Source organism: Macrosteles quadrilineatus, unplaced genomic scaffold (genome assembly GCF_028750875.1).
Source record: "Macrosteles quadrilineatus isolate MER2022 unplaced genomic scaffold, UCM_ALF_1.0 Scaffold_7__1_contigs__length_78375512, whole genome shotgun sequence".
Lineage (NCBI taxonomy): Eukaryota > Metazoa > Arthropoda > Insecta > Hemiptera > Cicadellidae > Macrosteles > Macrosteles quadrilineatus.
Window position 1 is genome coordinate 4,756,042 of NW_026542600.1, and position 27,407 is coordinate 4,783,448.

General features: G+C 34.8%; 2 protein-coding genes across 2 annotated transcripts in view; one reads left to right on the forward strand and one right to left on the reverse strand.

Moving 5' to 3' along the window:
* Positions 1-6,320, forward strand: part of LOC128998092 (protein artichoke-like) — a 37,574-nt gene extending 31,254 nt beyond the window's left edge. The window contains exons 8-9 of the mRNA XM_054424086.1: positions 578-817; positions 1,474-6,320. Of these exons, the coding sequence (XP_054280061.1) occupies positions 578-817; positions 1,474-4,197 (2,964 nt within the window). The 3' untranslated portion in view covers positions 4,198-6,320. The remainder of the gene's footprint in view (positions 1-577; positions 818-1,473) is intronic.
* Positions 6,321-6,782: 462 nt separating this feature from the next.
* LOC128998128 (uncharacterized) lies at positions 6,783-15,036 on the reverse strand. The gene is made up of 6 exons (XM_054424127.1): positions 14,959-15,036; positions 12,528-12,668; positions 10,249-10,345; positions 8,868-8,984; positions 7,237-7,378; positions 6,783-6,911 (listed from the first exon to the last, which is right to left on the reverse strand). Exons 1-6 carry the CDS (start codon positions 15,020-15,022, stop codon positions 6,783-6,785), a joined length of 690 nt encoding a protein of 229 aa, XP_054280102.1. The 5' UTR covers positions 15,023-15,036.
* Positions 15,037-27,407: the final 12,371 nt, after the last annotated feature.

Sequence of the window (27,407 nt, forward strand, 5' to 3'; positions counted from 1 at the left end):
CCTCAAGTCACTGAACTCCTAATACGAATACAGTCCACTCATGTCATGTCAATTTTATTTTTTGGGCATTGGTCCAAACAACAAGCCTTATATTTATGACATCCACATAGAAGACTGTTAATCTGACCCTTGACTTGTAAGTTATTTCTCGATGACTTACATCAGATAATCATTATAAGTTGTATTATGAGCTTTAATTAATTGGTCCGTTCCACAGAAGAAACATTGGAATCTACCATTTTATTCTGTATTTGATTCAGTTTTCATTGTATTTACTCCAAACGTTGTTTTATGTTAAAAAGGAATTGACTTAATTTTAGAATTCAAATTTTTTTTTATTGCTTTTGGAATAGCCTACAATTATTTAGTTTAGAGCTTAACTTGATTTAATTTGTGTGCTGAGAATTAAAAAGTGCAGTGACTTAGAACAATTTTTAGAATACCCATAGACTGCTGATATTGTTAACTCTTCCCCCCCTGATCACGGATTTGTAGTCTATTCGGGAGAATAATTCCTTGTACTAACAATGTATTGTAATGCTTGTTTTTATTTAATGGAATACACTTGACTTGACAGGTAGAAGATGATGCTTTTGAAGGTTTGGACAACCTGGAGACTTTGTCTTTGCAAGATAACAACATTCTACTTGTGCCTGCAAGTGCTCTTGGACGACTTCCAAGGCTTACAGAACTCAAGCTGGACTTTAACAGAGTTGCAGCTCTCTCCATAGACATACTGAGAGCTGTGGCTGACCGAGTCACCCATCTTGGACTCAGTCGAAATGTTGTTCGAGAACTTCCCAATGATGCCTTCCAGGTAAGTTTTGTCTTGAATCTTAAGTTTCTAAGAGAACTTGACAATTGTCAACTAGTAAGTGAAAGAAGTAAGTGAAAGGAGAGCAGTTAGTTTCTACAATCATTAAGGTGGCGAAATTGGGATCAATTAAGCAAATTTTTTACTTTAATTTAACATTCTTTTACAGACAATTTGGTCCCATATCAGTTGGGCATGGCAGTTGAATGAATTAGCAATGATATATGTCTTCTATACACAAATAATACACTATGTCATAAGCTATTTTACCAAATGTAAACAAATAAATCACTATCCACTTTACTGAAAGTTGTCTTCAGTTGTTGGATGCAGGGTTGATATAGAAAAAAATTAATAGGTTGCACACTTCATTTTAGCAAATCACAGGCTTCAATATACATATTAAGTGTTGCAATTGAACGTTAAAAAAATAATGATCGTAAGGAAATCATAAAATTACATTTACAAGGGTGGTTAGAAAAAAATAATTGAAGAGAAGTCCTGACAAACAGAAAAACACAACATAGTACAGCAGCAGGCTGTTCAGGGACCTACAAATGTTTTAGATCAACTAAGGTTGAACCTTTCTTAATTCTAAAATACACATCTGGAAAAAATTCATATTGGGTGGATTAATGAAAAGCAATAACTTTTTTCAGGACTTCAAACAAATGCAGTCTCTTGATCTCAGTGGAAATCTACTCTTAACATTAGAATCACCAACCTTCTCAGGACTTGAAGAGACTTTGGAAGTCCTCATAGTGAGAAGCAACCGGATATCTTCTCTACCTTTCAAGCCCCTTGCGCTCACTAATCTCCTACACTTGGATCTTTCTAACAACTTAATCAGCGATGTACCTCGTCCCTCGTTCTCTATGATTCCATCATTGACTCATCTCAACATCAGTCGGAATCCACAACTAGGGAGTGTACCCTCAACTGCCTTCCATCCCCTTACAAAACTGGAAGTTCTGGATTTATGTCAGACTACCATAAAGGTCCTTGCTCCAGAATTGCTGATGCGATTAGTTTCATTAAAATGGTTATCTCTGTCGGATAATCTAATACAAGATATAACAGAATCAGTCTTCCAAAATTTGGCTAACCTCACATACCTAGATCTTTCAAATAATCACATCAGTAATATAAGGACAGGATCCTTTTCTCAGGTTACTCAATTGAGGAAGCTTAACCTTAAGGGAAACCGACTGACCTCATTCAAAGGTGAATTGTTTGTCACTCGTAGAAGCAATGGCACTCTTTTAGAAGAATTGAATTTGAATGACAATGAATTGAGTTACTTATTCCCTTCCTCATTTCGTGTTCATCCGAGGCTAAAGTCACTTTCTGCTGCTAGAAATAAGTTTAATTTCTTCCCAGCTGAGCTTATTCTGACTCTAAACTTTTTGCAAGAAGTTGATCTCAGTTCAAATTTGCTTAAAGGTCTGGAAGAATTTGATTTTGGTAGGTTGCCACGTCTAAGAATTTTGAATCTAAATCATAATCAGCTTGAATCTATCAGTGAAACTGCCTTCCACAACTCTACTCAACTTCAGATTATTGATTTGGCTGGAAATAAGCTTGAAAGATTGGGTGAAAGAACATTCCAAGGGTTAGGAAGACTGAAACTGCTAAATCTACGAGACAATCTTCTTTCTGAGCTGCCTGAATCAATTTTCGAAAGATCTAGGTTGCGTATGCTTGAAAATATTGATTTGTCCGGGAACCAATTTGAAACTGCTCCATTAAAGACATTACAACGGCAATATTTCTTTTTGATGTCAGTAGATCTTTCAAGAAATAAACTTAGAGAAATTCCACCTGATGATAGTATTATGGTGAACATAAAAAAGTTGGACTTATCATTCAACCCTTTATCACAAGAAGCGATTAATAACGTGCTTGGAGAACCAAAAACAGTGAGAGAACTCAATATGGCAGGTACTGGAATAAACCATGTGTCCGTTTTGGAGACTCCATTCTTACACCATTTGAATCTTTCATATAATTCAATTGCCGATTTGCCAGAAAAAGTATTTGAAAGATCCACATTACTCGAAGTCCTAGATCTATCACATAACAAAATATCAGATATCAGTGGTTCTCTGAATCAAGTTTGGCCCAAGCTCAGGAATCTTCAATCTGTTGATCTATCTGCCAACCCTTTGAAGAGTATTGTCCAAGGTGATTTAGACGAGCTAGAATCTTTGAGAAAACTAAAAATATCCATGTTAGAAGAGTGCACTCGCTTGGAAAAGATGGCTTTTCGTAAATTGGGAGATCTTGCTGAACTAGAAGCTTACGGATATCCTAAGCTGGGATATCTAGATGTAACCGGACTATTGCATAGTTTACCAGCTCTTGAAGTTTTAGATGTGGAGGTAAAAGATTCTGCTGTAGGAAGTGATCAACTATCTGCTGCGATGAACCCAAGGCTTGCAAGGTTGGGGATCAGAGGATCCCGAGTACAGAGTATCTCCTCAGGGGCTCTTGCTGGCCTTAAATCTCCTGAAATATCTATCGAGCTGAGAAACACATCCCTGAACTCTCTCCCACCTGCACTGCTTATTCCACTGCCGAGATCATCTAAAGTCAAGCTAGACATAACAGGAAGTCAACTCACCACACTTACTCCTCAGTTCCTATCAGCTTTGGACGATCGTCGAGGAGATTTGACCTTGGTAGGACTTTCTACCAACCCAATTCTTTGTGATTGTGGTGTCAGAGCACTCAGAAGATCACCATTGGCTCACGGTATAAACTGTTCATCCCCAGCAAACCTCGCTGGTAGAATCCTTGTGGAGATTGCTGATGACGAACTGACCTGTGATCCCCACAGACCAACAACTACGATGCGAGCCCCAATTACTATTCTGAAAACTAGTAGAACAACTCCTAGAATAACAACTGAGCCAGAAATAATCTGGTCTCTTCCATCCACTACGATGTCTAATAACAAAATTTTGGTGACCAACAAGGCACCTAACATGGTGATGAATAATATTAATAATGATGATAAATTGATCATAAGTATTGTTGGAGGAGTTGTTGCCTTCATTTTAGTTCTAATCATCATAATCTGCGTTGTCAGACTGAGGTGGAGTGACAATCAATATAGAGGTGGTCCATTAGCCACAGTTCCTTCGTTGATGCAGCCTCACTGCAACAACCCTGCATGTCCCTGTCCCAAGATGCCCATCTACTCAGTCCCCCCTCTCTACGGTCCCAATCCCGGATATGCTGCCACACTTCCCCACAAGATGGGACCTCCCTCCTCGATATCACCAGGTCTAAGGGCATCATATTCCACTTTAGGAAGGGTCCAAAACCAGCCCTTCTACGTCTCTTTTCCTCCAGATGAAAAAGAAATGAGTCTAAGGTAACGACTCTCCAACTTTGTTAATAGACTGTTGAATATTTCACTCTATCCTTCTCTTCAAAGATGCTTATCAGATAATGTATATAGTTCAGTCATAGCTATTCTTGAAGTAGTTCTGAAGTGCATTATTTAGACGATAGTGAGATAAGAATTTGGAATGAGTATTTTTTTCAATTAGAAATGAGCATTTAAGGGGAAAAACAAAACAAACCATTGCAAATTATTCCTTATTGAATCCAAAAAAATTTGAAAAGAAACTAACTTTAAGCTTGATAATGATATAAATTATTACATTGATGTTAAGATGATATAGGCCCATATTTGATCTGGTTGGTTGAAAATGCTTTTTTGATTTTTTTAAACGGATATTTATGTAACAGAAGCGGGCATTTAACTTATTGTGTTTTATTGTATTTTGCTCTGGCTCAATCTTTAGATGATTCCCAGTAATTTTTTTATCTCATAATTGAATTGAAAAAGCAATAATCTACATACCCCAATGTGGCTTTAGCTGGGCATTGTAAATAGCATACATTGTGAGTATTTGCAGCTGCAGTTTGCTATCCCTAAATTCATTGTAAAAAGACAAAACTGAGAATATTCGTTGTAGAATATTTTGAGATTCTAACCAATAAACATATTTTGATAGTTCCCTTATCTCAGTGTTGCTGAGAGAGGCTCAATTAGAACATTAAATTACGTCACATGCGTTTATGATCAAGTCACTATATCTCATGTGAACAGGACTTATTGGCCTTGGTCTTTTGGTAAACTTTTAAGTTATGATATTTATACTTATACTTATACTTCTATGAACTAGAACTATAAGGCCGGCCACACCGTAACGGTTGAGTCTAGACAAGGTGATGTGAAGCAAGTCGGGCAAAAGGTGAGGCAAGTCAAGATTCCAAAGTTCTAGGCAATGTGATGTGAAGTCAGACACCTATATAGCAGAAGGCGAGGCAAGTCAAGGTTCCAAAATTTTGGCGTAGTTTGTATAAATCACTTTGTTTTATATCGATGGTCGTTTGTTAATTACTTCCTGATATCACCTTCAACATTTGACTTTGTACAAGTATCACAGTTTGGAGGAGAGCCACAGATGGGGGTTGGAACGGGGGTCTCTTTAACTAAACAATGTGTGAAAGCTAATCTAGTGATTTAAAACAAGATGTTAGACACTTCAGCTGGGTACTTGACGCATTTAATCAAATGAGTTTTTTGTGTTCTATATGAAACCATAAACCGAGTTTGGTTTTGAAACTATATCAACTAAGGTACAGAATGATGGAAATTCGTGCATGCCCGACGGTCAATGACTGTTGACAAAGTAAAATCTTTAAATGCTTCCCTTTTTGATGAAAGGCAATTTTCCGCCCCATCTCGCCTTGCTTTCCATGTCGCTCAAGAAGCCTTTAGGCAAAATCCCTTTCCTCACCTTACCTTGGCTGTTGCAGTGTTTAGCCGGCCTAATGGTTTGCAATGTCTGTTTTTGTAAATATAAACTATATTTATATTGTATCAATATAGTTTTAGAGATTGTACATACGATCTTTTGTATATTTATTACATTGCTGCAACATGTTTAAATATAGTTTTTGTTATAAAAAAATAAAAAAAATCACATCTTGTGTAGTTACAAATTTAAGAGAGGAATAAGAATATTTAAGAGAGGAATATTTGTTATGAACTAAACAATAAGCAGTGAATTTGTATTACGTGCACAACACATAAGCAAGTGATGATTAATGTAGACAATACATTTTTATCCGTGTAAATACAGTAAATACATTACGATTTAATGTATTTACAGTAGTAACATATCCAAGGCTATGTAAAAGGAAACAATCTTTAATAGAAAAATTATAAATGTCTAAATAAAAAGTATAAAAGAAATTAAGCAAAACTCAATAAAAGCCTCAAAAATGTTTTTGGACTCAAACACATTTTATTGCTACTCTACAATTTGTTGTACATACTGTTTATATTCTTAGATCTATAAGATTTTATACAATTTTGTGTTAGTTTTGTTGCACTTAAAAGCTGCGCATTTTTGGATGCAATGACCTTAACACACTACGGAACTTTTGTAAGGGAGGGGAGAAAAATATATAGTATCCAAATTTACAGTTGTTTAATATAACCCTCATTCTAATAGATGATCAAATTAATCATTTTGTGTAAGATCCAATATTTCAATACTTTTGTTAATTAAAGATGCATTAGGCTGCAGTGATATACTAAAAGTAGGTTGTTAATATACTATAGTAATTATCTACAATATATTACGATTTTAAGATACTTTTCCTCTTTTTTTAATAAAGAAAACATTCATACAGTATAACATTATTTATGATGATTAAAACTGCAATGTGATATTTTTTCAGTTTTCTTGGTAGGGTAAAGTATTGTATAAACAAATCAAGAAATAAACCTTCAGGATTATATGTTGTCTACAGTTGCTGTGAAATGTTGTGAAATAAGTAATGAGGAAAACACTTACTGTTTATTAATTTTGTGCCATTGATTTTTAATTTTAATTACCGAGTATTTTATATATTATTTTGATTTTAACAAGTAACAAATTAATTATATGTGTAATTCAGTGTTTGTGAGAACTATTAAATGGGAGGGAAGTGTGAAGTTCTCTTCATACGCAGTGACCCTGGCTGTCCCTACTGCTTCAATATAGCTGGGAGGAGGCTCACAAAGTTCATTCTATAACAACATCTGGCCATCAGGGTGTGCAAAACAAAACCATCGTTTGGACAGGAAAACACATTTAAAATAGTTTATTAGCAGTAGACCTTACATGTGAGGATCTTGATCTGGCGTGGATTGAGTATGAAGATTACCAAATCATTCTAAATATGGTTTTGAACTATTTCAATCCTTAACTACTTAAAACTATTTTGACAAAAAATCCAGGTGGGGTTTAATATAAAAGAATAACTTGAACTTTATCAACATTTGATAGAGGAACTAGAGTGAGAATTTTTAAAATTCCAATATTTACCCTTTGATCTGCACTGAACCTACTCACCACATGTTTGGTAGGTTGAGACCACTCGGCACTATACGGAGGAGGACGATCTTGTAGCTGCATTAACACCAGCCTTTGTATAGAGTTGAGACTGAGAATGCTATCAGAGTTATGGCGCAAGTTTCGTCTCACCACACTTCGCCTGAAAAGATAGACTATGATTACAATCAGAATTTGGTTTTTCCCAGGTTTTATGGTAGGAATCCTTTCCGTGACTTCATCAGGTTCAGATAAAGCCCTTATGTTTGTTTCAAGGTGGTTCCAAAACCTTCTGTCAACAAACATAACCTTGCTTTTGCTGAACATTTAATAAAAGACAAACACGAGTACAAAGACATCAACACTAATTAGAGGTTTTAAGTTCCCAGGGAGAGGAAGGTTTTAACACTTTTGAGGAGTATGCAATTTACAAGGCCAGCAAAAATACCCCCAACGCACATCCTCAACGGAAAATTTGAATATAATAATACAGTAGACTCCCTGTTATCCGGACTCCTCGGGACCGAGGCCATTCCAGATAACTGTTTTTCCGGTTAAACCGATGTCCCTAAAAACTCGTTAAAATGGACCGTTTACTGTGATATTTGACTTAAATTGTATTTAGACACGTGATCACTGGTCTCAAATATTTCCCACGAGTACAGTCGTTTCAGTACCGCCCACTTCCTTCTGATCTAGTCCGGTTAAACCAATGTGCTGATAAAAATTGTCCGAGTAAAGAGATGTCATTTCCGACAAGTGTAGTCCCGTTAAACCGATGTCCGGTTAAAAGGTGTCCGGATTAGATTGAGTCTACTGTATATTGTATGGGCCAGTCCTAAAGATCAATGTAATATCAACAGATGATAGCTTTGGAAAATAGAAAACTAATATTCTTTTAACATATTTGTTGAGAATAGTACAGTATCATATTTACAGGTGGTTTACAGAAACATTTCATATTTTAAGGTCATGAGATGAATTCACAGACTCAAGCTCTCTAGCAGCCAGTCTGTGAGTTTTGACTTGAAAGTGATTGGATGAATTATTCTGTTGTTTAAGTTGTTCTGGAAGGAGGTTAAAGTATTTAGATCCTTTATAGGATGGTTTTCTTTTATAAGTGATAGCTTGTGGATTGGAAGGGCAAGATCTAATGCATGTCTGGTGTTGTAGGCAGGGGCGTCACATGAAAAAAAAATTGGGTGGGAAGACATTTAGAATTTCCCAACTATTTATTGCGGATTCCCCAACTATATTACATGGATTTCCAAACTCAAACTGTATTAGGTACTCAGATTTCCCAACTAATTAATATTAAGCTTTAACAGTAAGAAGGATAGTCCTATTTTACCTTTAAAGCCTCTAGAAAGCTACATATACAAATAACTAGAAAGAATTCTTGCATTATATTGATTTGACTGTCAATCTTAATTGTTGATATTGTCTTAAGTGCCTAAACAAATGTTCACACTATATCTAATATATAAATCTATATAGGAATACTTATCAACAACAAAAGTTCACTTGATAGAATCAAAATAATTTTCATTCTATATTATGAGACCATAACATGAATGTGTGTTGCATCCATTAGATCCATAGGTCCCTAACTAGGCCTTTGATTAGACATTCAAACAACGTTAGGACTTCACCTTGAACAAGCTTTCCAAAAGAGAATGAACAAGATGGTAGCTGTGAGCATCAATGTAACTGCAAGAATGCATTGAGCCACATGTTGAAATCTCTCTCGATCTGCTGCTGATATTGTCCTGGAAAAATATAGTTAACTTATTTAGAAAATGTAACATATATATAATTATACATTAAACAGGCTAAGCAAAAGAGAGCCAATGTCTTAGAGCAGCCAATCTGGACTCCACTGGGATTTCAGTGTGTCAACAATCAGACTTAAATCCACTAATAGATAAAGGTAAAATTCAGCTCAAGGTAGTTGCCATTTTTTAATGACCATCTTTTTTCAGTAAAATTCAATTGATAAAGGAGAAAAATGACTATATCAGTCTCTTGATCAATGTATGTGAAAGTTTTACTTTTTGAGCTTATAACATTTGGAATGTTGTAATTCGTTAAGCACCAAGGGACAGTGCATACAGTTCTATTTATGTTTTTGTTGTTTGTGATTTTCTAGCTATAGCTGCGTTTGTGTACCAAACTTGTTATAATAAGATTTGCCTTGAGTTTAGTTAGCCTGAGTTCTTGTAGGTAAGATTTTAGTGTCACCCTATGCATTTTGCCACCTCGTATGGCATCTTTAGGGGTCTTCTTGTGAATTCATCTTATCACTAACACTACAGTCTATGTTTACAAACATATTTACACATACACGGTCACTAGTATCGTGGTTGGGTCGATTGGACAACGCAACGACAGAATCAGGGAACTCAGACAACAACAACAAAGGTAAATCTAGTATGGCTCAAGTTATTGAAACTGGGATGACAAAAAATCTTCATGCTAATAGTTCATGCCGGTATACTGTGTGACTCTTTCCCTCACCTCGCACACTACTCCATGTAATCTACCGGTAAACAAAGCATTACCTTTATGGTGACTTATTAGTCTGGGGAAAGGTAACTTTTAACTGAAGCTGATCAAGAACAGACTCCAAACCTATATACCTCTAACTAGAAGACAAGCAAAACTTTTGGCCTTGCTTAGTGTAGAATACTATAGATAATTCAACCATGAGAACATCATAAGCGCCATCATTACGAAGAAGCTTAGACGGAAACCAATAAGCAAGAATGACTGAAACATTGCATTTATGGCTATTTAATATTGACTTGTACTATTCCTGTTGTTTGTTGGTCATGTTTACCCACACCACAGATGGAGCTTAGGGGACTAGCCGGCCCTGGCTGCAGCCTAGAGAACTTAGATATAATCTGAGACCAACGTAGTGTTTCTTGCTTTGTGCACTACCATTCTAGACCCCCCCCCCTACAGGAGGATTAGTCTAAGAGGGAAGCACTGCTATAGATGATCATAACTATAGTTGGAAAAAGAGCTTACCAGCAATAGTCGCTGTATATGCACATACAAACCCCTTTGTGACAGATCAGGTAGTCTTGGTTGCAGCATTGAGAGTCAGAGCAGCTCTCCCCAATACCTGAGATACAATATCAATGATTGAATTTGTCCATAGCCTACACATGATAATAAAACATCAGGGGTGAACAGTGTACATCTTGCTTGGAAGAATAAAACAAAAATCAATATGATCTGAAACGATGTAGATCTTTACCTAATTTTAATTTAAACTTTTTTTTTTTTTTTTTTTTAAAGAGGTTGGCGGCCTCTTTTAACCTTGTATTTGCCCGTCCACATAGACTAAGCGCCCGTGCGTGGATCGTTTACAGCAAAGCAAGGAGTGAGCCGGTACAGTACAAAGGTGAACTGTACTGATAAAATGTTATCGGCAGTGACCAGGATCCGAACCCACGACACTACTGCCTTGGGCCCGAAGTCCGCGACGCTACCGACTGAGCCACCGACTCACTAAACCTAAAAACTATAAACTATAAACTATAAACTAAACCTGATAAAATAATTTAATATTTAACTTTAAATTATATAGGCTAACACTGACCATTTACTTAAGCAACCCTGCATGAAACCCCTCTATCACCCCCTACCCCTCTATCAGACCCTCTATCAGAATCTTGCTATACAGTGTATGTAAAGAGTCAAGTATCCGATCAATTATTTCTTTTATTATCATGAACTATTATTAGGAAATTAGTATGAATCCTATTGTCCTTTATTTTTTTTAAATGTCCTTTTATTAATTTGAAAACCCTAAAAAGTATATACTTTTCTCACATTCACTCCCATATTTCATTCGGTTTAGCATTACATGGGTCAACAAAAATATTAAATTTGGATACCAGTCTGAAGGGACAAAAAGATGCTTTCAGAATTATGCTTAAGCTTAAACGAGATGATTCGGCAAAAAAACGTTTTAAGAAATTACAAATTTTTACAGTTTATGGGCAATATATTTATGAAACAATTCTTATCGCAAAAAAAAAATGAATCCGAGCAAGTAATAAATTCAGTGCATTCTTATAATTTCAGGAGGAGAAGGGAGTTTGTCCAGCCTCACAAATTAAAATTTTTTGAAAAAAACCCTCATATGCTGGTAGCAATTTTCTAAAATTTTTCCCTGAATTCATAAAAAAATAAACAAACCTATCTAAATTCAAGATAATTCTAAAAGAGCATATATAATAAATCTATCATTATATTCTTTTCGATTAATTTTCCACCTGTTTGAATATGAATATATTTGAACCACTTATGTCTTTTCTTTTACTATTATTTAATTTTTTTCTTTTTAACTGTATCCCAATAAAATATGTTTTTTTCTTTGCATAGGCATATATATGTTTCTTGTTTATTCAATTCCACATTTCTTAAAAAATTATTTAAATTGCAGGGCATTGGATTCGTCTATTGCAGCATTATTATGTATATTTACCTCTTTAGTAGAGGTTCCTGCCTGAGTAGTCAATGAGCTTTTGTCCCACAAACATGGTTTGTCTTTGACCAGTTCTATTATAACTTGTCCGTATCAATCGTCATAGAAAAAAAATCTAATTGTAGACGCTAAAAACTCAAACTTGTATCAAAATCTCCAGAAATTCCGAAAGAAGTGGCTCCATCCGTGCGGTCTGACTGTTATATGTCTCTCACGAGACTGCTTCTGTCATCCCCTGGAAAAACAAATATATATACATCTAATAACACTTGTAATAATATATTTACACTTATACTGTTGACTTACAAGACGGTAAATACAATTAAAAAGTTGGTAAGATGATGATTGGAGTGTCCAATCGAAATCGATCACCACTTACCAACTTTTAAATGTATTTACCGTCTTGTAAGTCTACAGTATAATTATATTATTACAAGTGTTATTAGTCGTATATATTTTTGTTTTTTCAGGTAATTTAATAACACGTACGATGCTGATCGAGAAGTTATTCTGTCATCCCCTCCAACGTTGCTTAACTTTGCCCGGTTCAGCCGCAACATGGCATGGCCTAACCGCCCAGGCGTCTAAACTTTGTGTCGTTCGTGTGTGGCCTCCCATTTGATTTAATGTTTTGTCGCAGCATGCGGATAAACCATGTCTCGTCCTAAAATAAAAAGTTTAGCGATTCGTATAATCTGTGACAAGGAGTTAACTACGTCTTTTGAGTAAAGAAATAATAAAGTGTGTAATCTCTAGTAGGAAACTTGTTTCTGTCAGAAGTATCCAACTTACGAATGTTGATGTGACTAACCTGGGCACTCAGTGCAGGTTGTGCTGTTGGCGAGATAGTACAAGTTCTGACAGTCACAATTGCCTTGGTCACATACGCTGTGTACTCCCCACGTTGACTGACAGACAGACTCATTGCTGCACAACACTGTGCTCTCATTGGCTGCAACAGCAACCAACACATCACACTCCTATGCAACATCCTCCAGAGAACACCTATCTTTAGTAATACCAATAAATAAATGTGCACTAATGTAACATTGATGGTAAAATGGCTGAGACCATCTTGTTGCTACAAACTTAAAAAATGGATTGCAAAAGCTAAAAACTGGTACCAGTATTTCTTAACAAAATTATTAAACATAATAATGACGAGGGTCCAGAAAGGTTATATAGGCAACTCACAAGTCCAGCAAGCCTACATAGAAAAAACACAAGTCCAGCAAGCCTACATAGGCAACACACAAGTCCAGCAAGGCTACAATGGCAACACAAAAGTCCAGCAAGGTTACATTGGCAACACACAAGTCCAGCAAGGCTACATTGGCAACACACAAGTCCAGCAAGCCTACATAGGCAACACACCAGTCCAGCAAGCCTACATAGGCAACACACCAGTCCAGCAAGGCTACATTAGCAACACACAAGTCCAGCAAGGCTACATTGGCAACACACAAGTCCAGAAAGGCTACATTGGCAACACACAAGTCCATTTAGGTTACATAGGCAACACACAAGTCCAGCAAGGTTACATAGGCAACACACAAGTCCAGCAAGGCTTCATAGGCAACTCACAAGTCCAGCAAGGCTACATTGGCAACACACAAGTCCATTAAGGTTACATAGGCAACACACAAGTCCAGCAAGGTTACATAGGCAACACACAAGTCCAGCAAGGCTTCATAGGCAACTCACAAGTCCAGCAAGGCAACTCACAAGTCCAGCAAGGCAACACACAAGTCCAGCAAGGCTACATTGGCAACACACAAGTCCAGCAAGGTTACATAGGCAACACACAAGTCCAGCAAGGCTGCATTGGCAACACACAAGTCCAGCAAGGCTTCATAATCATCTTAAAAGTCATTGAAATATTGTCTGTCCGATTATCTTTAACTCACTTTGCTTGGTAAATTTTCATTAATTTTCCAGACAATTTAAAAAGTTTGTTCAGGTCTTCTGTTTATAATTAATGCTTAACTTTGATTAATTCCATTTGACAACATTTCAGTTTTATTTAAGCACAGAATTGAAATGGGAAAACAAATAAGGCTTTCAGTGGAGGAACATCTGTAATACAGACAAGAATCTTTTGGTTTGTGTATTGTGTATAGATGGACATACTGACCTACAGCTCAAGTTAGGCTCCATACCACCAGGTATAGGCATTGCCACATAACTAAAAGCCACTAAAAGCCATTGATGATTGCTGGGTTCTGACCAAAGTTCCGTGCTCTTAACATTAGACCACCCTTGTCCCAGTTTATTTGCCTTCAAACACAAAACTCCCTTGGACTCCAAAAAAGTATAAAGTAAGTATATAGTTCAATTACATTGTTTCTGTCAAAATATCAAATTTTCTTGCTCGCAATGTATAAAACTGTAATCTAATTCTAATGTGAAATAAATAAAAACGAATAAACATCTATTATTATTAAATAATAAATCCCTGCCACAGCAAACCTGCTGAGATTACGAGAATTTCCATTTGTCTGATAGGATTTTTACTAAAATCTATTTAAATATCATTTGGTAATTAGTACTTAGGTTTGCTGTTACAAGGAAGGTAATAAATTGAGTTTTTATTAAGGCATTAATAGCTTAATATAAAATAAATAAATTTGCAAAGTTTGATAAAAATATATTCATAAACAAACAAGCTAGAACAGTTTACTTATTCCACATAAGAACAACATGAGAATTATTTTTTTTGTTTCTTCCGTGGTCAATTTTCAAGCTTTTTAAAACGGATTAGCAAAAAATTGGGAAATTTTATGTTTTGAAGGTCTCCCATGGTCTGATCCAGCATGTAGGTTTACACATTTGTACAGAAATTAATCTAAATTGGCTGTGTTTTGCTCGAGTTATCGTGCTAGTGGACACACACACAAACAAATATATATATTTGTTTAGCCATTTCTATTTTATTAGTTTTTGCACCCATGAGGGCTAAAATAACTAAATAAATATACATATACATTACGAAATCAAAGTGAACAAGTAAATCGGTCCCGGTTCCAGGTTTTACAATGAGCTCAAGGATTAATAGCTTATTCCCTATATGGGAAATTCGCCAAAATGTGTCTATTCATCTGCAAAATAATTATTCAACTCCGCTATTCCTTAAATTACAATAAAACTCAGACCTATCATCATTAGACCTATAGATCAAAAGACCTGACAATTACGCATTTACCTCAATTTCAATCGTCTAGAACTATAAGCTTACTACTTACTGTCGGATACAAGTCGAAGAAGACACAAGCACAAGAGCGAAACATACATCCGCACCTCCCGCATTCTAGACTGGCTGAAATAACATTTCAAGTACCATTGATAAGATACTACTATCTTTGCTAATATGTCAAATTGTCCCTATAACCTTTTACTCTTAAACAAATCAATGAACGACTGCATATAAAACAAAAGGCGTCTCAAACAACGGCAAATTTGTACTGGAAAGGCTAGACAAAGATTTACGGGTCAGCCATAAGGGAATAATCTAAAAATATATATAATACACAAAATTTATAGAGAACGTTCTGTAAATGTTAATCAAGTGATTCAATGCGCAGTTGGTGCAAGTCGCTAACCGAGGATCATCCGTGACTGTGGAGTCGGTAACTACACAGCATCGACAGAACTCAAATCAACACTCATAGCAAACCGTGCATTAATACACTAGTGTACCGGTTGCTAGGTATTACAGGCGTTATTTTTAAACAAATAACCGTCATAATTCCTGATGAATTTAAAAGATTCGACTCAAAGATTATGGAAAAACCCAAGATGTACATAACACATCGATATAACCAACATTTCTTATAAATATCTTATCATTTTCAATAGCTGATCTTTTTTTTTACTCGTAGCCGCATTAGGTTGTCCATAATAACGATTATAAAAAAAACAATATTTCTATTTATTCTCCTTGGTGGTGTTCTATGACTTTCCTATGTTTCCATAGTTTGCAAATCGGCTCTTTCAATGAATACTAAGAAATGTAGCACAGTGTTGATTCAGATTTCTTTATGTATATAAAACTATCCAGGCTCTCACTTTTTTTCATTGTAATATTTACACAAACCCAAATTCAAATGGTAAATATTTAATTTCAACCAAGTCAGTAAATGTGTGTAGCAAACTGTTAAATTAACAAACTTATTGACTGTTTACAATCAACATATGCTCTTCTTCTTACTTTTAATTTTTGACAGCTGCAGTTTCATAACAATATTTGTTTCTCATGTTAATCTTATGGAGAAATACGAAACTTTAAAGGACCCAAGGGCCTCATTCTCTAACTATTTCCTTAAAAAGAAAGTTTCCTGCACAACTTCACGTTACGCTTTTTCCAATGAGACCAAAAACATGTCAATCGGTTCAGTAGTTTCGGAGGAGTAATTGTCACAAAAAACCTGCTTGCGTATTGAATAAGTATAGATAGATATGGCTGTTTAATTTACGTACTGGTACTGCCAAAGTACATCAGCTTTAAATGCTTAAAATTATATTTTAGAGTGGTGGGGCAATAAATAAACAAATATGACGATTTTGAATGGTCACATGAGTTACGTATCTTGGTTGCAGAATGGGCTAGGTCTACTGATCGTAATGTTACTGGTTTAATTATAAGACAAGCGAAAAGAACATTTAAGGTTTAATATCATAACAACCGAACATTTTATTGGAACGTATTCTTTTTGATCCTTGATTGTTTTACATATTTTGGACCGGATCTTAATAGACCTTTTAACAACTTTATATGAGTACAGCAAATGTAGACTCCGAGCCACCGACTTGTGTCATTATTATTTGTAGTGATGATTGGGAATTGAACCGGACTCTCCAAAACAAAAGTGCCCCGATATAAGCCAGCCGAACTTCAACAAATAAATCAGCACCTTAAGCCATTTATTTCTCATTTAGTGTTTCCCATACCTTTCTCCAAACTTTTAACCGATGTCGTGATAAATAAAATACCAAGCCCCCTATTATAAATTCTTATAACAATGCATTACTTATTATTTGAACCTATATAAATAAGAAACAAGGTGAAATAAACTAATCAAGACGTTTTGCAGTTAGAAACTTGTCAAGGTTCAAACAAAATCCAGATGTGTTTAAACTTACTGTAAAAACAGCAATGCTTTGCCAATACATCCAACTCTTACACAAGATTGAGGAGGGGGACACGAAGAAACCTAAAGAGAATAAAGCATTATAAGAAGTAGATTCCGGAAGTAGGAAACGGGCCAGGTACACCACCGGAAGTAAAGCCATGTTTACGGCTTAAGGGAAACGGAAATACATAAATCATGGGACGTCCCTGCATACACAACTGGAAATTGGGCTTTGGCACTAACAGAAAGCTGTTATGCGGGAAATGTTGATCATATGTGTTTGCAGTGTTGACAGATAGTTATTGAACTATGTGTTTCATATTTTTGTTACTTAAAATATATTTTAGGATTAATTTCCGCTTAAACTACATAAATAATTTTTTTATACTTAAGATACCGGTACTGCTTTTTACTCCGTATCTTCCGTTCCTTGTTTCCTAAGTTTAGTAAAATAGTTTAAGTGACAATTTATCAACGTAATTTTACCAAATAATCACGGATTTATAATATACTAAATTAATATCTCCACCAGCCTCTGACAGACAGAGGCTTGAGAGTTTTAAATAATCAACTACACGTACGGAATAAAAGTTATATTAAAAACTAGCAGAGTACCCGTCCTTCGTACGGGGTTGATGGTGCTTTTTGAAATCTGAAATGAAAAACAGTGTAAAATCAGATTTAATTCCAATAAATGTACCTATCAAAAAGTTTAACTTACTAATTACATAAAAAAAACATTTTCAAACAATAAAACAAATAAAACACCCAAAACTTTTACTTACTTTTAAATGATAAAATCAAACATAGACAAACAATAATTTACAACATCTGGTTAATATTACGGCTTGAATGAAAAGAAACATGTGATCGTGCTTCTAAAAAGCATTGCTCACTTAGCATTGATTATACAAATATTTCATTTTATACTATGTGAAAAAAAAAAACATTGACACTCTTACTACTAAAACAAACAGAAATATACTTAGCCCTACTATTTATAGCTCCTACTATTCATGCACCAAAGGCAATTGTACAAACTTAGTTTTTTATTGTTGTTTTTAAATTGAAATACAACAGATATACAATCTCACTTATTTCATAAAATCAATGATCAATGAATCATCAAATATAAGAATAAATTAACATGTCACTTGATTGTAGAGAATATTATATGCCTATTTATAAACCAGCTGTGGAATTGTGAATTAATGTGGTTTGACAGTTCAGCTTGTTTACATTTGGGTGGCATAGCAAATTGCAAACATTGTGTGTGTTCTCATGGCAGCCATGGAGACCAATCAATATTTACTTTTAAAATCCTCACCTTAGAACTTTTAAAACCAAAGGAGCAAAGCCCACGGTCAGTATCGAAGTGTGAAAAGTCCTATAAAGGTCCTTGGTATGGTAGCTATATTTTTGTATAATTTAAGCCCTGTCAGTTAAGTAGTTTATGCGCCTATTAGTAACAAACATACAGACAGACACGACTAGATTTGTATATAATAGTATAGATTAATGAAATTTGTAGCAGAATGAGAGATCGTACGTTCTATATAATAATTAGAGTCAGATTCCAACCTGTCAGATTCGGAACGTTGCAAAGTACCCCACGACCACGACCACGACCACGACCACGACCACGACCACGACCACGACCACGACCACGACCACGACCGATTCCTTGTATCAGCTGATCATCAATAATTCGTCCGTCAACATTTGGGTTATTTTGGCGTCGATCCAGTGTGTAAGTCTAGTGCAATACGGTTGGCTTAGAACGGTACGCATAAACATATATTGCGAATGTGTGTTTATTTTAATTTGAGTTTGATCCCGAGTTTGTGTTACTTTGTACATAGCCTAAACTACGGCTATGGTACATCACAATCGTATATATTTATATTTTAAGGTATTGTATTTCATTTCTTTATTTGTAAAATTCAAAAATTATATAATTCATAAGCAAATTTAAAGTTTTAAATACAAATCGGAGTTATTAGTGATTATATTTCAACAAATAAGCGGGTTTGTGTCTCCAAACTCTAAAGTGGATTTAAAAATTAATAACTAACCGAGCCAATAATAAAATATTGAAACTTGTGGTAAAATCAATACTGTCAACCATTATAGGCCTATTAAAAGATTAGGCAATGCGGTTTATTTGACTGAGATACTAGATAAACAATTGGGGCATTAGTGAATATTTATGTTAAGTTTGAAAATCTTTAGGTATAGATTATAGATTAACCATTCAAGAGGTTCAAGTGAGTGGTTGGAATTGAAAACTCTTTACAGAAGCCATTATAGACGACGGGTTTGAAGGTTTGGCCCATTTAAATGACAATAAACAGCTAAATTATATTGCCACTAATTCGCCAACTGATCAGATAAGTAATTAGCTTATACTATCAATTTAATAAGCCCAGAAAGAAAAGTCGAGTTTGATTTATAAAATGTGCATTTAGAAGGTTTTTGAAAAAAATAAACGTATTGAAAATACCAAATTAATTCATGTCAGCATTCATCTGTAGGAAACGCAACATGACCGAAAATAGTCGAAATTCAATTTAAACTATAGAACAATTATTTATTTATCATATAATAAAGACATCTCATGAAAAATAGAAACCTTCGAATAGCCTACAAAGAAGTTCATCTTTAAAGACAGTCCACCCTATTTTGTAAAGAATTAAACTGAAATGTGATCATGGCCTAATAGCAGAAACATGTTAGTTTGTTTAAAGAAATTAAACTGTAGTAAATGTTCAGATTTCTGACTTATTTCTTAATGACACTAGTAGCCCTCAACAATGAACAGTGATATATATACATTAAATCCCTTTGTTGTATATGTATATAAAACCTTGTGATACATATATAGACGGTTCATTAATTTATCTACTTCAACGGCTAGCAGTCAATGTAAAAAAGACAACTTAATTTTAGTAATTAAATGACGGCACTAATTATTGGATGGACATGTGGGCAAAAGGTTGGTTACAAACAGTTATTGGCCAATGGCCACCGATGGGCCATTTACAGGTTTGATTAACATCCCGTACCTGGGTTACGATTACCATTACCGTGTAAAGGGTTCCTGCATTGCTCGGAATAGCGATGATTTACCAAACTAAAAGAGATTACGTTTCTTGTTTAACCATAACAAGAGATGTAATTATTTTGAATACTTAATAATGAACACTCATATTGGTTTTGATGTTTGTAAGGGAACGTAATTTTGCCAGAAAAGTTCCCCCGGTGAAAGTAAACGAAATTTCGAAAAATACTTATTCGGTTTTGAACAAGTAGTATAGAGTACAGATAAAACAATGTCGATTATATAAAAGCAGAGGAATGAAAAAGAAATACCAATGCAAACAGCAGTATGTTTCCAGTTTACTGCGTGGTCATAATTTACATTAATTTAATATGATATTCATTTTTAATAATTATTAGCCCCTGGTTACCGATTAATACTTAAGGTTTTTACTTACCCTTACCTTACCCTCTGGTGCTACAGCCCACGGTGGCCTCCATCACAATTATACAGACTGTCCCAAAAGTCCCGGACCGGTTTAATATTTTCTAAACGACAACAGATAAATCAATAAGATTTTGCACATCAACACCACACTTAAAAATCTACTTTTTTAAGGAACTATCAATTTTCTGTCATATCATGGGGACGTCCCACGAGGAGTCAGAAGGAAATCTTAAATAGGAGCATAGATCAATATGCACATCAGTTTAAAGGGCTTACCTAGCAGAGTTCAATGCCGGAAACCGCGCCTCGAAAGGATCACCCGTTACAAAATGGCGGCCGTTCAAAGATTTCTTGAACCTGCCATTTTGAATCTTTGAACGACTGCCATTTTTTACTCAGGCGTTCTTTTGAGCTTGAATTTACGGCATTGTAATCTACTAGTGAAGACCTTTAATTTGATGTGCATATCGACCTATGCTTACGTTAAACATTTTTTTCCGATTCCTAGGGCTGTGCCCCCAAATGCAAATCAAATGAATCTTTGAACCACTGTCATTCTTGACTCGGTTGTCCGTTTGAGTTCAAATTTGCAGCATTATATTCTGCTAGTAAAGACCTTTAATTTGATGTACATGTCAACCTATGCTTCTATTTAAGATTTCCTTCTGACTCCTTGCGGGACGTCCCCATGATGTGAGAGAAAATTTATATTTCCATAAAAAAGTAGATTTTTAGGTGTGATGTTGATGTACCAAATCTTATTGGTTTATCTGTTGTCGTTTAGAAAATATTAAACCGGTCCGGGACTTTTGGGACAGTATGTATAATATAAATAAATAAATAGCGAAATTGAATTATAACAGCTGAAAGCTGAATTATCATTAAAGGGTGGAATCAGCTGTCAAAGTCAGGCGCTTTCGTAGACAATACAAAAACTTGGAAATTGGTTAGCCAAGTAATATTAACTCCATTAAAATAGCTGACAAACTTAATGTTATATCCTTTCCTTTTCCCGTACGGCGACAGAGACTAGAGCATGAACCAAAGTCGTGAATCAAAAACAAACGGAAGATTCCGTAAACATTGTATTGTATTCAATGAAGTAAACAAACATATTTTGTAAGATATTTAAGTCTCATTATTGTTTTTACTCTCCTTTTTCACTTCATAAACACCGTTAAAAGTTCATACCCTACCTCACTTAGCTGAATTGCAATGACATCTTAAAAGTAACCGTCAATTTTGACGGTTTTAACCTACTTTTTTAACATTTGATTTGAACAAATTCCAAACCAATTTGCTCGTTGTCGGCGATTCCATCGGCATTGGTATTTGAAAGTGTCATCAGAGTTATGGTAATGCCCGTGTAACGGCGAGGTATTGGCCAACATCAGCGATCTCAGGATAACGTTCTGCAGGACCCACCTTCATTTGGCACACATTCCTCCCCTCTGAACACCATTAACTCCGTGGAAATTATTCTTTTTACACGTTTATTCTGTAAAAGGTTTTAGGTAATATGTGTTAATTTATTTGAATACATTTATTTATATAGGGCTCTGTATTAATAAATATATTAATACTCATAGCCTACCGCTTTACATAATGATAAAACCTTTTATAGTTATAGTTATCTTTTATAGTTATTTTTATAGTTGAGCGGACAATCTATCGAACTTATGAAATCGAAGATGATACAAAAATTGAAATAATTTATAATGTGAAAAGTATAATATTTTTTCATTATAACATTTTTTAAGTTATTAGCGTTAATTAGATTTTGTTAATTAATATAAGTGGTGTATTAATATAAATAGGGAGTTTTTGGCCTCTGGGGACCTCAAAACGAAAAAAGTAAATCGGTCCCTGGTCTAGGTCTTACCCTGAGACCAACGGTAATAGCTTATTCCATAGGCCTATATGAAACATTTGCTAACAGAGTTACAACTTTAACTAATTTGAGGAGGAGGATCGAAATCGATCACCACTTACCATCTTTTTTGTATATTTACCGTCTTGTGAGTATATGTTTTAAGTGTTATAAGACGTTTCTTTTATTTACTTTCCGTAAATTTAATAACACGTACAATGCTGATCAAGAAGTTATTTATATAACCATCTCAAACTTTAAGGGTGATACTTAAAAGTTTTATAATTATAAAGAAAAGTAATTTCCCAAATAAGGAAAGATAAGCCAGAGCTTTTTTGATGAAAATACTGTACACAAAATATACGAAGCCTTTGAGAGGCAGGGAAGAAATAACCTGCGATATTGCAGAAATATAATATTTGTTTTTACGTCTGAAGATTGTAATATTAGTTTCATTATTTGGTTTCATTTGCCAAAACTCCCTCACAACGTTTGTTTGACACTGTAGGGAAGCAATCTGTACGTTTGTTTTAACGTTGTTCACCCTCTGAAATCATTTATTCATTGTAAACAACAGCGATAAAAACAAAATAATTTGCGAACAAACTATAACCTATAACTTTAATTTAATTTCACTCATTTCTAACAAAAAATAAATTAAGTAGTTATAGTACAAAATCCTGTACGTTATAAACAAACATTTTAAAATTGCAGTTAGACCATGAGAAATAAAATATTAGGCCCACAGTGTATAATATAATTAATATAATAATTTAATATAATATATAATAATATAATAATTAATATAATAATATAAAAAATGATGCAATTACTATAAAACACACAGATAAAAACTGGGAACTTGGAACACTAAAGACGAAAATGCGCACAACTAATACTAGTAAGCAAGTAAAATGGTTCCAACTTGCAATATTTAACTAAATGATTCATATTGAACGATGTAAAGAAGTTTACGAAACGATCGTGTAAATATTCTTATCGCGAGTTGCATAAATTTATTTACCTACGACCGTTTAACATTACTAACAATCACTACTCATAACTTCTAAGAGAGGTTATGTTTTCGTTTATAACCTCTCATTGCCACTGACAGTGGTGCAACGACTCATTGTGCCAACCACTACTACTTTACTACACTACCGTAGTTGGCACGATAAAACTTCGACCCGGTGAATAACCATACATGTATGTTATTTAAGTAAGAGGTGGTGTAGGTCGGGCCGGGTCGGGCACGTTAAAGTCAGTGGATGGAAATCATTTGTTGAGCAAAATTGAGCATGTCGGGTAGTTCGCTTAGTTCAGCAGCATCCACAATAGGCTACAGACTGTCTCACTCGGCAAAGTGTCAAAGCGATGTTTTGACACATTGGCGTGAATCACTCCATCATACTTGCACATTACTATTACAAAAGGGCCTTTTCATCGTGTATCTAGACGTAACATTGGGGAATAAATCATCTGGGAAATTAGTATACACATGGTCAATTAAAGTTATTGAACCTCTCTGTTCTCTTGTATCATTTTCAATTATCACCCAGGCGTTTGATGTCATCATGTTTGTGAAATTACATTTTGAGGACAGATCCAAATGTCAACATGTCCTAACAATTACAATGTCAATACCTTGATTACACCATCCAGGCATACAGTAAAGAGATCATCACAGAACATATTTCATTCCTGGAACTAAGATGACATGTAAACATGTAAAAAATTAAATAACTCAACATTACATTAAAAAGTTAATTGTCTAAAATGTAAACCCACATCTATTCCTGAAATAAGGACCCATGCTTATATCAACGTTGCACGTACTACGCAGTATTAACTGTAAGTTGTATACTTCAATGATGGGATTTGAGAAGGATTCAGTGCGAATGCTTACATAAATTATTACATAAAAGATAACGACGTACGCAAAAACGATTATTTTCATCAGTTTCAGTACATTTTTGAAACCAATATATTGAAAAGCTTAGTCAACTCATAAGATTAAAAGTTTTGATCTATCTTCACAACAAAGTCAAGGACAACTTAAAACTTGCGGTTGAACTTTGGTAAACACATTATCTGTAAACAAGTTTGACATTTCAACATTTTGCAATTTATGAAGGGGTCATTTTTGAAAGTACAGGTATTTCTGGGCATTTACGTAGTGTAGTGATTCATATAAGAACCAAATGTTATTCATATTGGACTCATGCCTTGAAAATCTTTGCAAAATAAATGAGTTAAGTTAACTTTTACCGTTGTCAATCCTGGAAGATGAGGAGTTTGTCTCACCAAAGTCGCGGTGAACGTGTGCAGTTCCCTTGGTCGTCATAATGGCCAGGAAGATGAAAACACGAAGAGACTTACAAATAGTATACACTATACACTAAAGACTGGCATAATCAATAGTCATTAATCAAGTACGGCTAACTCGGCGCTTGTAAGTATGTGATGCTAGATATAGCTATCACGATTAGTTAAATGACTACTAACCTAACCTAACGTAACCTTATAATATTGGGAGAGCTACTCAAATTGTGTATCAATGAAGCATGTTCTATAATTTAGGCGTGCCATCAAGAGTTAAAAAAGGAGTGGCGGACTCATGAATATTAGCGTTTCAAGAGTGGCCGAGGATCTGCATACGTTTGTCATGCTAATTCATGTTTGACAGAGCAACTGACCTTACGCTTAAACGAATAAAAATCTTTTGATAATTACATACAGAGTATTTTCATCCGTGTATCTTATTTTAAATAAGATAGTTTACCATCATTGTTTTCTTTATGAATTTTATTAGACTTTTTGCGATACTTAATAAGGAATAGCCGGATTTATTGTATAACGATTGTTACAACTAACTGTAAAAATGTAAAATATGAAGGTATGTTCACCATTTGTAATATCAAATCGAATCAAAAGTAAGAATATCCCCGACTGCTTTCGACTAATCCTCGTTCAATTTCTGCTGTGGCTAGCACAGCGAGATTTACATAGTAATAAAGTGCATAAGTGGATTATTGTATGTATCACAGAAAGTAATTTTAAACATACAGTATACACGTGTTAGCTTCAAGTGTCCCAAAACCACCATCATGAGTTATCTCATGAAAGTATAACTAAAAGTATAAACAAGTTTATTGTTTTAGTATTTTGATACACTATACGTAAATATATATAAATGGGATGTATTGCGACAAGATTTTCACGGAGTTAATGGTGTTCAGAGGGGAGGAATGTGTGCCAAATGAAGGTGGGTCCTGCGGAACGTTATCCTGAGATCGCTGATGTTGGCCAATACCTCGCCGTTACACGGGCATTACCATAACTCTGATGACACTTTCAAATACCAATGCCGATGGAATCGCCCACCATAAACAGTTTGCTTTTTAGATATAAAAGTTAGGGTACTTTTTATGTTAAACCCGTCGATGTAAAGGCGGATTGGTCCCCTGGTAGTAAGGCAAGGTACAATCCGACCAATCATCGTAAGTTATTAGGTGAGTTTCGACAAACGCTTCGTTATTAATTGAATCATTATAACCATTGACTATTAGATACTGAAGTAGACGTCCAATCTATATGAATCAGCTGTAGCCAACTTTTTGTTAAAAAAGAACATAGTTGTGTGAGCCAGGCACAGAAAGACTAAAACTCTATTTTCTACCGTATTATTCGTTGCTGGCCAAGTTCATGGGTCATAACAGTTGCTATAGCTCACACAATAAGTCATTCCATTAGTTTTAATTGATAAAAAAGATCGTGTATTCGACAGACATCAGGAAAATAGTTGATTAGCCTCCGGATTACTGTACTATACTTAAAATGGTTTACAATACCTGCATATAGTAATCCTTTGTTGCTGATTTTGACAACTAGCTTCGGTTCTTCCGAACCATCAGGCCTCAAGGTGTATGGTAATCACTTCATTCGAAGGTCGTTAACGAACAGAGTTCAATAAATAAAACATATACAAAACACGATAACACGGGACGGACACATATTACAAAAAACACGAAAAACAAGAAGGGACATTGACAATCGATCGTGACCGGGCTGAGGTAAAGTCTAGACCCATAACACTGTTTGCGACCTTCGAATGAAGCGATTACTTGACACCTTGAGGCCTGATGATGGTTCAGAAGAACCGAAACTAGTTGCCAAAATCAGCAACAAAGGATTACTATATGCAGGTAATGTAAACCATTTTAATAAATTAGTAATTTAGATCAGCACAATCTGTTGGTGGCTCACATCAACTACAACGATTTTGGTTAAAAAAACTGGTTACAAATTTAACATGGGGATGGAATGTCTAGTTGTATTAGTGAAATATTTTAACACTTTAAAAAGATACGTAGTATTTTGAGAATTTCCTTACTGACTCTTTTGGTTTAAGACACCAGTTGATTTCTACTCTTGTATTTCCTCTGATGATTGTGCTATCGTGTCTTATTGAGATATTATTAATGAACTGACCAAAGAAGGTAAAAATGTCGTTGAAACAATACCAATTGATAGTGAAACAAAACAATCAGTGTAGAGTGTCATGAACTGAAATTATACTATTCTAAAGTACTGTATTACTTAAAAAGTAATGGTAAAATAACAGTAAACCTTTTTGAAATAAGAATGTTATGAAGTATAATAGATTTTTTTGTGGGTGTTTTGTATAGTGGTTGAACCAAAATAGATTTTCATTTTGTGAAACATTGTAAAGTTGTGGAGTCTGTCCTGGCAGAAGAGTGGACCTTCAGTCCAAGCCACAGGCTGTAAAGAAATTATAAATTAGGCCTATACAATTTTAAACTGACTAATGAACTTCATAAGTATTTAGCAGCTGAATCAACGCTCTTTGGCGAGAGAAACATAGTTTGTATTACGTCTAATATGTTTTGATTCATTATACAAAACATGTTATGGTATTGGTTTTTTTTTAATTCGTGAGGAGAGGAATTATTTTTAAAATACAATAGTTTTTTACAGGCTTGTTAATCCTTGATATCAATTATAACAATTTCGCAACGGTTTACCAAATAAGGAACAACAGGTTTCAAAATTCAAAATTCAAATTCAAATATATTTATTTAGGATATTACAAGCATGGCCTCACCAAGTTTACAAAACTTGTCGGCGAGGACCAATAGATCCAAAAAAATTACAGACAAAGTTTACAGATTTTTCTCTTTTTCT